Here is a 12,378-nt window from a genome sequence, read left to right on the forward strand (position 1 = left end):
CCACTGCCAAGACTAGCCAAATATGCAGAATAGACGACCCATCTCAGTCTCCTTCGGAGATCCCCATTATTAATTGCCTTTACATGATATTAAGAAAGCATTAATGACACTAGATACAGCAAAGCTGTTTGACCAGACAACTTTGCAGCTATAATATTAATTTTTTTTCTACAGAACTAGCAGTATTTCTATCCAAGCTGTTAAGTGCGTTTACCACAGCGGCATCTTCCTGACACTGTGGAAGAATTGCATAAGTATTGTCCTTTTCACAAAAAAACAGAATAAATCCAAACTGACGAATTAACTCCCAGTCAGACTAGAGTTTACAGCAGGGTTCAACCTCTGAACTCTTTGTAACCCAGGCAGATTGTGAGTTGGCAGTGAGGCCACAAACTTGCATGGCATACGATGTCTACAACCCCACAGCATTTGGCAAATCCACCCTGCTATCTCTCGAAGCAATTGACCATATATACAGGTTGTACTTAACTCAATTTCCATCTATAAAATGAACTGCTTATTTAATTATTCTGGTAGCACCTCCAAAATCAGAAAACGTCACCTCTAAGGAGGACAAGGGCAGAGGGTGGATGGAAACACCACTACTTCTGGATTCCTCTCCAAAGGATATGTTATCCTGATTTGGAAGTGCATCATTGTCCCTTCGCCATCTTTGTACCAATCTTCCTGAACTCCTCACCCATCAAAGTTGTGAGAGTACTGTCACCAGACTGGCTATTGCACTAATTACCACTACATCTTAGGTGTGATTAAGGATGACAACAAATGTTGGTCTTGCCAGCAAAACTCTAATCCCAAAAATTGAATACAAATAGATTTTAATTATCTATTCCACATGAAGATGTAGATGAAGTGCTTTGTATCAGTCCTCACTGTGGAAGACACCAGCAGCACGCCAGAAATGCAAGATTTATCAGTGGGCAGAAGTGAACATAGGAAAAGGTGCTTGGGAAGCTAAATGGTTTGAAGGTAGGTAAGTCACATGGACCAGATGGATTCAGCCCAGCTTTCTGCAAGAGGTGACAACAGAAATTATGGGGCATTAGTAGTAATCTTTGAAGAATCACTAGGTTTGGGGATGGTTCCTGAAGACTGGAAAATTGCAAATATCGATCAACTCTTTAAGGAGGATGGAGGCAAAAGGCAGGAAATTATAGGCCAGTTGGCCTGACTTCAGTGGTGGGAAGATGTTAGAGTCCATTATTTATGATGAGGTTTCAGGGTACTTGGAGGCACATAATAAAATCAGCTGAAGTCAGTATCGAGAATTTTACCTGGCCAATCTGTTAGAATTCTTTGAGGAAGTAACAGGCAGGTTAAACAAAGAAGAGTAAGTGAATGTTGTTTACTTGGATTTTCAGAAGGCCTTTGGCAAGGTGCTGCTGAGCAAGATAAGAGCCCATAGTATTACAGAAAAGATACTAGCAAGGACAGAAGATTGTTTGACTGGCAGGAGAGAAATTAGTGGGAATAAAGAAGCCTTTTTTTTTGGTTGGCTGGCGGTGATTAGTGAGGTTCCACAAAAGTCAGTTTAGGGACCGCTTCTTTTCACATATAGGTCAGTGATCTAGATGGTGGAACTGATGGCTTTATGGCCAGGTTTGCAGATATTACAAAAATAGGTAAAGGACAGGTAAAGGTAGTGTTGAGGAAGCAGGGCAGGTGAAGAAGGATGTGGAGAATTAGAAGAATGGGCAAAGAAGTGGCCATACAGATGGAATGCAATATACGGAAGTGCATGAATATACACTTTGTTCAAAGGAATAAAGGCGTACACTATTTTCTAAATGGAGTGAATTCAGAAATCAGAGGTGTAAGTCAGTGCAGGATTCTGTAACGGTTATTTTCTAGGTTGAATCGGTAGTAAGGAAGGCAAATGCAATGTTATCATTCGTTTCAAGAGGATTAAAATATAAAAGCAAGAATATAATGCTAGGATTTTATACGGCATTGGTCAGAACACACTTGGAGTATTTTGAGCCTATTTAGATCCCAATGCTGGCATTGGAGAGGGTCCAGAGGAGGTTTATGAGAATGATCCTGGGAGTGAAAGGATCAATGTGAGCAGCATTTTATTCTCTGGGCCTGTACTCACTGGAGTTTAGAAGAGTAAGTAGGGTTTTGTTAAATCCTATAGAATATTGAAGGTCCTAGTTGAGTGGATGCTTCCAACAGTGGGAGAATCTAGGACCTGAAGTCATTTTAGAACAGAGATGAAGAGGAATTTATTTAGCCAGAAGGTAATCTGTGGAATTCTTTGCCATAGGCAGCTGTGGAGGCCAAGTCATTGTTTATTTAAAACAGATGCTAATGATTTCTTGGTTAGTCAGGGCATCAAAGGTTGCAGGGGAAAAGTCCAGAGAATGAGGCTGAGGGGGAAAATAAATGAGCCATGATTGAATGGCAGAGTAGACTCAGTGGGCTGAATGGCCTAATACTTTTCTTGTGTCTTTTGGTCTTAAGGTGAAAACTACCATGACAAGGGTTAGATGGCTGACGATCTTGCAAAGTGAGTTCAGGGAGTTAGGTGCTAAACTAAAGGACAGGACCTCCAAGGTTATGACCTCAGAATTGCTACTTGTCCCATGTGCTGGTGACGCCAGAAGTAGGAAGACCATACAGTTTAACACTTTGCTAAGGAGTTGATACAGGAAGGAGAACATCACATATTCGGATTATTGGTCTCTCATCTAGGGAAGGTGGGACCTGTACAGAAGGGACAGTTTGCAGCTGAACTGGGGTAGGGAGAGACTAATAGCCTAGCAAAAGGGTTTCCTAGTGCTACATGGCGGGGGGGGGGGGGGGTGTTGCAGTTTAAACTAGAGTTTCAAAGAGATGGAAACCAGAGCACCAGGACAGATAGTAGAGTGGTTGTAGGGAAAGATATTCTTAAGCTTACATACAAACTCAGGAATCAAAAGGTTGAATATGCTGGGTTGAGACTAATGTTCTGAGCTGTGTTTATTTCAATGAAAGCAGTATTGTAGAAAGGGCACATGAGCTTAGAGCATGGATCAGTACATGGAATTATGACATTGAGGCCATTAGTGAGACTTGGTGGCAGAGGGGCAGGACTTGCAGCTCATATTCTGGATTCCATTGTTTTATACATGATAGAGCAAGAATGATTAAAGAGGGAGGGGTGCCATTACTCGTCTGGAAAATTTCAGGGTAGTGCTCATTCAGGACTCCGGAGGTCTTGTCTACTGAGGGCTTTTGGGTAGAACTGAGAAATAAGAAAGGTATAACCAGATTAATGGATTATAGACTACCCAATAGTCCACAGCATTTAGAGGAGCAAATTTGTATAGAAATAGTAGACTGCAAGAAACATAAGGTTGTGATAGTGGGTGATTTTAACTTTTCACATAGTAACTGGGATTCCCATACTATAAAAGGGCTAGATGAGAAAGAGTTTGTCAAATGTGTTCAGGAAAACTTTCTTGATCAGTACATTAAAGTCCAACAATAGAGAGAGAGTGACACTAGATTAGGAAATGAGACAGGGCAGGTGAGAGAAATTTTTATAGGGGAACACATTGCATCTAGTGATCGTAATGCCATTAGTTTCAAGATAATTATGGAAAAGAATAGTTTTGGTCCTCAGATTGAGATTCTAAATTGGAGAAAGGCCAATTTTGATGTTATCAGAAATGATCTGGTAAGTGTGGATTGGGACAGGTTATTTTCTGACAAAGGTGTAGTTGGTGAGTGGGAGGCCTTTAAAAGTGAAAATTTGAGAGTACAGAATTTGTATGTTCCTGTCGGAATAAAAGCAATGATAACAGGTTTGGGGATCCTTGGTTTCTGAGAGATATTGAAGCACTGGTTAAGAAAAAGAAAGAGGTTCATAGCAGGTATAGGCAGTTAGAAACTAATCTGGTTCCTAAGGAGCATAAGAAATGCAAGAGCACGCAAGTAAATCAGCAAAGCTAAAAGAAGACATGAAAGTGGTCCAGTAGACAAATTGAGGGATAATCCTGAGGGTTTCTACACATTTCTTTTAGAGCAAAAGGATAGCAAGATTCAAAATTGGTTCTCCAGAAGATCAGAGTGGTAATCTATGCATGGAGCCAAGAGATGCGAGAGACCTAAAATGGATTTTTTGCTTATGTATTTACTCAGTAAATGGACACAGAGTCTATAAATGTGAGGCATTGCAGCAGCAAGGTTATGGACCCTGTATAGATTACAGAGAAGGATGAGTTTGCTGTCTTGAGGCAAATTAGAGCGGATAAATCCCCAGGGCCTGACAAAGTCTTCCCTCGAACCCTGTGAGGGGTTGTTAATGTAGAAATTGCAGGAGCCCTAGCAGAGATACTTAAAACATCCTTAGCCGCGAGGATTGGAGGATAGCTAAAGTTGTTCCCTTGTTTAAGAAAAGCTCTAAGAATAAGGCATGAAATTCTTGGCCAATGAACCTGACATCAGTAGTGGGAAAGTTACTGGAAGGTATTCCAAGGGACCAGATATAGAAGTATTTGGATAGAAAGGACCTGATTAGGGATAGTCAAAATGGCTTTGTGTGGGGTAAGGTACATGGATAGGAGGGGTATGGAGGATAATGGTCCAGATGCAGATCAATGGGATTAGGCAGATTAATGGTTTAGCAAAGATTTGATGGGCAGAAAGGACTGTTTTCATGCTGTTGTGTTCTAGGACTCCAATTAAAGAACCTTTTTATTCCCTCCCATTATTATTTGATTAATATTTTATCCTGTTTGATGGCTTTTAGACTGTTCCCACTAATAACTTGTTTCTCTTGCTGTTATTTTTAACTCCATCCAAACCAATTTTCTGCTTTGGTCTTCTAAACCAAGGCCCTTTCTCACTATTACTTCATCATCTATTAGCATTGCTATCCTGGCACCATTTATTTTCCATCTGTTTCCAAAGTGTCATGTATTCTCGAATGCTTCCATTTTGAATTTATTGTTGCACTCTTATTTTTCTCCTCCATATCCCTTTACTGTCACACTCATATCAATATTTGTATTGCCACCACACCTTTTTTTTCCCCTTTTTAAAACTTTCCTCGTGAAACTGAGCAAAATTTCTTCAAGCCACAGAAACCAAGTGCAGATATAGTTGTCGTCATCAACCTCTGGATTCCATATGCCGCAGCATATCTTCTGCACTGGCACATTTGTTATAATCTTATTTATCAAATGAGTGTTTTCTGCTGTTTATTTTAAATAATGGATATTCTTTAGTATGGATAGGATAGGTTATGATACTCTGGTATCTGTTGCTGGTACTTATTTGTTCAGCCATGTTTTTTTTAAAGGTCACCAGTGAATCACCTCCTTTCTCTCCTTCCCTTATTTCCACTCATAGTCATATTCAGACCTCTGTATTCTATTGTAAGTTCATTCAGGTGAAACCAAATGAAACCTAGACTCCCAGGAATTAAATTATGAGGGAGTGATACACAAGCATTCCAAAGTTTTCAGGGCATTTACAGAAAACTTGTAGTGTAGTCAGAGAGTAACTGATTTGGGAGCTTATGATGAGTGGCATAGCCGATAGATTAGATCCAAATGTTTTCGGGATGAATTGAGGTAATGCTTCGTCATGCAGATGGTGATAGGAATTTGAGCCATTCTTCCATAGATGACATTTCTTTGATCAGTTGTTATTTTCAAGTTTTATATTGATAGACTTATAAAAATCAAAGATTTTAAGATTCATGAAGGTTATAGCAGAACATACTTGAGGACTTTTGTGACCTAACTTCAATTTCTAGATTGTTTCTGAATTAAGGAATTGTTGCTATGATTGCCATTTTGAGATTTTATTTGTAATGAAATGTATATGACATTACAGAACTGTACCTGAAGTATCCCCAATACCGTTGCAGGTCAAAGCAGTGTTGAATTTTCCCAAGGGTCAAGCATCGAAAGGCTGCAGTCGCTTTCTACCAAAGGGCACCAAGGCAAAGGTCAATCTTGAGGACCAAGGACGTCAGAAGGTGTCTTTTACCTTCAATGTAACAAAGACCTTACGGAATAAGTTACAAAGTGCCATTGGGTCTGAGCTAGATGAGGTCAAAACTCTGCCAACAGCATTGCCATTGATTTCTGTGAAAGGGAACCAGGAGAATAAAAGTAATTCGGAAACAGCTGATGCTCCAGAGGCAGCAAAGTCATCACCACCAAAATCAAAGGTCGAGTGGAGCAAAGTGCATTTCAAGAAGAAGCAACTGAATGATGCAGCCAAACCTCAGAGTTTGTCAGACAGGGAGCAGTGTAGTTCATCAGTGGAGGAACCTGTGGATGCTGCCATCAAGAAACTTTCTGCAGGAGGAACTGAAACTGTGATAAAAGTGACTGTTGAAACTAAACCAACAAATCTGAATCTTGGTACATCCCATGTTGGGAAAGATGATAACATAGAAGAATTCAAGAATGTCTCTGTGTCTTCTGAAAATGATGAGCTTAGGAAACTTGCTCGGACAGAAGAATTTGTGCAAGCACTATCTGCTGATTCAGAGTCTGAGATGGACTTAGTAAGGAAATCTCCTAGTTTGAAGTCGCATGACACCAAAAATGCTGAATCGAGTCGGGAAGTTAAGAAATATCCAGCAACTTCCAGAACTGATGAGGTGGAAAAGATTTCTTCCCATTCCAAATCTGAACGAGATAGAAGGAGCAGTGGCCGTTCAAAATCTGATCGCGATACGAGGAAGACTTCATCTCACTCAAAGTATGGAAGAGAGGAAAGACTCAGTTCATCTCGATCTCGCTCTGATAGAGATTCAAGGGCACCTTCTTCATACTCAAAGTCAGACTGGTCAAGGAGCTCTTATTATTCTGATAAAGACAGATATCGTAGAGGTTCTCCTTACTCAGAAAGGAGCAAATCTTCCCGTAGCAAATTGTGTGCTGATTTAAGAGATGCTTCCTCTTGTTCTGATTCTGAAGAAGATTCTAGAAGGTATCATCCTAGGTCAAATGACGTAAGAAGGACTTCATTGCATTCTAAATCCTATAGAGATTCAAGAAAATACCAGTCACGGTCAGATAGAGATCTGAGAGCAACTTCATCCTGCTCTGAATCAGAAAGAGAAACTAAAAGGACTAAATCTCATGCTAAAGCAGATAAAGTATCCAGGATACCAGCAGCTTGTTTTGAATCAGAAAGTTCTAAAACTAATTCTTCCGAAGTAGGACTAGATTCTAGAAAATTGTCCAAATCTGACTGTCATTCAAAAATATGTCATTCAAAGTCATCAACTTCCTGTCATAAACCTGAGGCAGCCAGAACTAATGTATCTGATCTGGAATTAGACTACGGGAAAATCTCCAAATCTGATAGTCATTTGAGGATGGTTTCATCTCATTCCAAATCTGTATTCTCTTGCCATGAAGTTTTATTAAAGAAGAACTCCCCAGGACCAGAAATTGACTTGAGAAAAAACTCTAAGCTGGACAGTAAATCAAAGACTCATTCTAAGACACTTGTTTATTGTGAAATAGAAGGAGCTCAGGATGATTCCACAGAGTTAGAACCTGATTCTAGGAGAAATCCCAAACCAGATATTAATTCACAGATATCTCCACAGAACTCCAAATCAACTAATTGTCATCAAACAAAGGCTGTTAGAATGGACTCCTCTGAACCAGAATTGGATTCATGGACTAACAGTACATCAGACAAGAATGTAATATTGACACGATCTCGTACTAAAGCGAAAACATTTTGTGGTGTAGAAATAGTTAAAATGGATCCTGCAGGAGTAGAACTGGATTCGCAGACTAACAGTGGGTCAGATAAGCACTCAATAGTAACCCCATCTCACTCTAATTCATATGCTTGCTTAACTAAAGTGTACTCTTCTGAACCAGAAACAGAAGTAGACCTTTGGGAAAACAGTAGATTGGACCGCAAGTCAAGAATAAATGTTTCGAGTTCCAGATTCCAAAAGATAAGGACTTTGCCAGTTTTGTCACCTGACAGAGAATTGAGAAGGATTTCATCTTCTGAGTCAGAAGATGAAATGAGAGAGGTTCCCGAACTACACAATTCAGGGACAAAACAAAATGTTTTTAGATCAGATGATATTTATTCCTCCCTTGATCACCAATCAGACAGTTGTGTAAGCACCTCACCGTATCTCACATCAGATTTATCAAGGACATGTTGTCTCTCCGGGCCCTCTGAAATAGCTGGCTCATCACATAGTTCTAAGTTAGATGGACTTTTGGCAAAAGTTTCATCTTGTTCGGAATCGGATGAAGAACATAGAGCTTCATCTCAGTGTGAGTCTAATTTGATGGTTTCATCTCATGACTTACCAAATGACTTGCAGTCCCCAACTCATTTCATAGTGAATACCATGCAAGCTTCTCCTTATCCCAGCCCAGATGAGGTCAAGTACTTGGCCTACCAAAAAGTGGAGGAATTCAACACTTCACACTACACCATGAGAGAACACATTTTGGCCTATCCCAAAATGGATGAGTTTACAACTGTGTCTCGCTCAAATTTGGATGAAATAGAGACCATTTCAGCAGACTCTGAAAGCTGCATGAGAGATGTAAAGCTCACAGGCAAAGAGTCAACAGAAAATAGGGCTGTAGATAGTCAGAAGGAACAACATGCCAATGAAGGAAATGGGTCTGAACTGAAGAATGATAAACTGTTTCACAATGCAAATAGCTTTAGCAGTTATAGCATTAAACAGAATGCAACACCTAGCAACCAAAATTGGGATTTAGTTGATAAAGTTAGGTTGTACGTGGATTTGCCAAGTCACATTAATTCAGAAGCTAAGGAGTCTGGAGCAGTGAAGACTGAACCACCATCTTCAAATAATGAAGAAACCTCTTTCATTGCTAGACCCGATAGTTCTGTTAAAGTGGAGCCAGAGCATAGAATGGAAATTTCCGAAGATGAAGGAACTGATGAAGAGTTAACAATGGAGGTCGTCACGGAAGGTCCACTGCATCTGAGCCCTGCCAACCTGACAAGCACAAATGAAATGGCACACAATTCACTGAGTTATAGAACTAAGTCTGACTGTGACAGTAGTTGTATGAAGGTCGAATACAACAGCGTGAGCTCTGAAAATGGAGATTGTTCAGAGGATGCTAAGAGCAGCAGTGAACAAGAGAGTGAAGAAAGTGAAACCAGCTCAGATTCTGATGATGGTAGTGTCCCAAAGAACCGCTTGCAGTCTGTAGTGATAGTGCCAAAGAATTCTACCCTGACTTTGGAGGAGAAGAGTCCAATGTCATCTCCTTCATCTTCCATATCATCTTCTAGAATAAGTCAGCAAGAAAAGAAGCATTCAGCTGTTGAAGTCAGCAAGCGAGAAACAGATGAGAAACCCAGTGTGGTGCATCAACCAAATGGTGTTGAACTTGGAAATATCCCCCGGGAGATGGTTGGTGATCCTGTTGAGGATGCCGACACAGTTCAGGGTACCCTCTCTTTATTCCAAGAAGTATCAGAGGACCAACCACAAGCTTCTTCAAGTCAGCTTTCGCCTATTAGTGAGAGTCACAAGAGCTACAAGCAGCAGTTGTTGACCGACAAGGTGGATAGCACCAGTCAGCCTGAGAGGTTTTCGATTGACCAAAATCAGCTCCCTCTGTCAAATGAGAAATCTGGCTCAGTGGAATCCCCAGGTTCAGAAGGAATGGCAGAAAGGTACCAGCACTCACCTAGTAGTCACTTGGACAGTCTAACAGCAGAACAAAACAGCGCTCGTGCACTTCATGGGGAAGATAAAAGTTTTGGAGAAAAGCCAGATAGCAGACAGGCTGTCTCTTGGCCTCAGCAGCAGGCCCAAGATCAAGGATCTTTTCATAGCCCAGAATATTTGGAAAGCCTTGACTGGGATTTCTCTCAGCCAGAAAAACCTAGTAGCAGTTGTCAGCAACCAGATAGCAGCTATGGATTATACAGGAAGTATTGCTATCAAACAGAGGAAGCAGAGTTAGGTAAAACAAGTGATCACTGGCAAGATAAGAGAGCCAGTTGGGATCCCAAGCTAAAAGCTAAATCAATCATGTGCAATAACTACCAATTGTGTCAAGATATTTCTGGCTCAGATGTTCAAGGACAGGTACAACCCGATTCAATGACCGATGACTTTGCAAGCTATGACAACTGGGAAACAGTCAACCGTGACCCGCGATCTGTTCCCAAAGGTGTGAGCTCTCTGCAGGCTCACGAAATAACCAGCAACTCTACTAAAGGGACCACCTTGGTACTCAAGGCCAGTGACTCTACAGGAGGTAAAGAGTCAAGGGTCAGAGAGTTAGAAAAGAAGTTGGACGATGAACAAGGATACTCCCAGAAGCCACAGGTGGAGGAGGCGGACACTGATTTGGAAAGTGATGCTGACACACGGTATTGCGAGCAAGTCCGTGTTGAGCCTGATCCATTGGTCACAGTGCCATCCAAAGAATGGGTCAGTGTTGTGTGTAAAATGGAGGAATTCAAAAACTCTCAGTGGTGGAAGGAGCAATCAAAATTAGGAATGATGCCACCTTACTTTGAGTTAATTGAAGAAAACTTGTACCTGACAGAAAGGTAATTTTTGAGCATTATTGTTATTAATTATTTAACTAAACTTTAACCCAAAGTTTAAATGGAGGATTTGCCAAACCTTAAATCAATGCTAGACTTTGAACCAATTTTTAGAAGGACAGAAGGTCCAAAGGAGATCTGCCAGAATAATGCCAGGCCCGAGAGATTTCATTTTTAAGGAAGAACTAGAAAAACTGGAATTGTTTACTTGAAAGCAGAGGAGCTTTAACAAAACAGTTAATAAAAACCAGTTGTAATCGTGAAAGGAGTTTGAAAGGAAATGTGCTAATTAGAAGAAATAGATTTAGGATTATTGGCAAAAGAATTAAAGAGACATGAGAATTTTTTATTCATTAATGCAGTGTGGATGCCACAGGCAATACCTGCATTTTTTTTGGTACATTCCTAATGGCTTCTTTACAGAAGTGGCTGTTAAAAGTCAATAGCATTGCAGGGTTTTGGAGTCATATTTAGATCAGATCGGGTGAGCCTGGCATTATCAGCTGATGGAAAATAAAACTGTATAACTTTCATCACCAATATAGTGATAAAATTGCACTTCTCAAAAACAAACAAAAACTTGATCATTTTGGTCTTTTTCCTGGTTTTAGTCTACACAACCTGCAGATTCTGTTGTTTTCAATGTAGTCAGGACACTAGTCTTCAGGAGGCAGTGCAGCAGAGATTTACCAAAATGGTACCAGGAAATAAAAAGGGGATGAATTACAGATGTTTGCATTTTCTTGAGTTTAGAAGTTTAAGCTAGTTTAAATGATGAAGGAATTTGAGGATATTAAGAGAAATTCAGCATTCCTCTACACTACATGTACTGTTAGTCTAGATTGGGTGTGCTTAGTTTTTGGGACTGGAGAATAAACCTGCAGCCATGAGAAAGAGTGTTGAATGCTACCATTCAGCCAGGCTGACAATGAATATATCTTGTGTTAGTTTTCCATTGTGTAGTTTAGAACAGCAGTTCACTTTCCTTATTTCAGCTTGACTTAAGTTGCTTATCCTTGGGTTTCCTAACTCAGTCATTTTAGAGAGGATGAAATTATGATTTGGCTTGGCTTGATTTCACCATGGCCCTTAAGAGTCAAAAGTTTTGACAGTACATCAGCCTTTCAACAACTTCAAAACTTCAATTTTAGGTTTTCTGAGTAAGGTCCTAAGTTACAATAGTGTAAAAAAAAAATTGCCAGATCTATTAGATTTTGTCCACAGGGTCTGTCTTTTATTGCCATGAAGAGTTTCCAATGAGCTAATTAAGAAAAGACCGTAAATACAAGAGTGGAGCTTGAATAAGAAAGATACAGACAAGGGCATACAGAGCAAGTACATACATCAATAGGGAGATGTGTGAAAATGAGAGACTGGCTGATGTGTGGTGAATTGGGGTAAGAAGAGTGAGAGATGCTAGAAGAGAAGCAAGTTACAAGAAAGGAGTTTTAGAGTCTTGTTGAGATTGGCTATTAGAATTCTGAACATGATCTCTGCAAACTAAACAGGATGTTTACTAACATCAAATGTTCTGCAGATGCTGGAATCCAGAGCATTTTATGTGTGTAGTCAGGAAGTTTTAGTAATGTGAAAGAGGGATGAGAAAAAGTTAAATACAGGAATGGTCAGTGGAAATAAAGCAAAATCTGGAAGATATTGTGGAAAGCAGTAGAATAAATGGTTGGAGCATATTCAAAATGTTTTTACCAGTGGCGAGGCTTGTGGAGATTGAGCAACTGTTGCTATTAAAGAAGGGACCTGTAGCCTCGGAATAAAAACAGATAATGCTGGAAATAATTTGGAACAATTAACTGAAGA

At 40.1% G+C, this 12,378-nt stretch overlaps 1 protein-coding gene across 3 annotated transcripts in view; it reads left to right on the forward strand.

Annotated features, from left to right (window-relative positions):
- setd2 (SET domain containing 2, histone lysine methyltransferase) overlaps nucleotides 1–12,378 on the forward strand; it is a 122,241-nt gene that overhangs the window by 44,726 nt on the left and 65,137 nt on the right. For all 3 annotated transcript variants that reach the window (XM_073049264.1, XM_073049272.1, XM_073049281.1), the window contains exon 4: nucleotides 5,882–10,563. In XM_073049264.1, coding sequence (XP_072905365.1) covers nucleotides 5,882–10,563 — 4,682 coding nt within the window. The remainder of the gene's footprint in view (nucleotides 1–5,881; nucleotides 10,564–12,378) is intronic.

The sequence above is a fragment of the Hemitrygon akajei genome, chromosome 1 (genome assembly GCF_048418815.1).
Source record: "Hemitrygon akajei chromosome 1, sHemAka1.3, whole genome shotgun sequence".
Taxonomy (NCBI): domain Eukaryota; kingdom Metazoa; phylum Chordata; class Chondrichthyes; order Myliobatiformes; family Dasyatidae; genus Hemitrygon; species Hemitrygon akajei.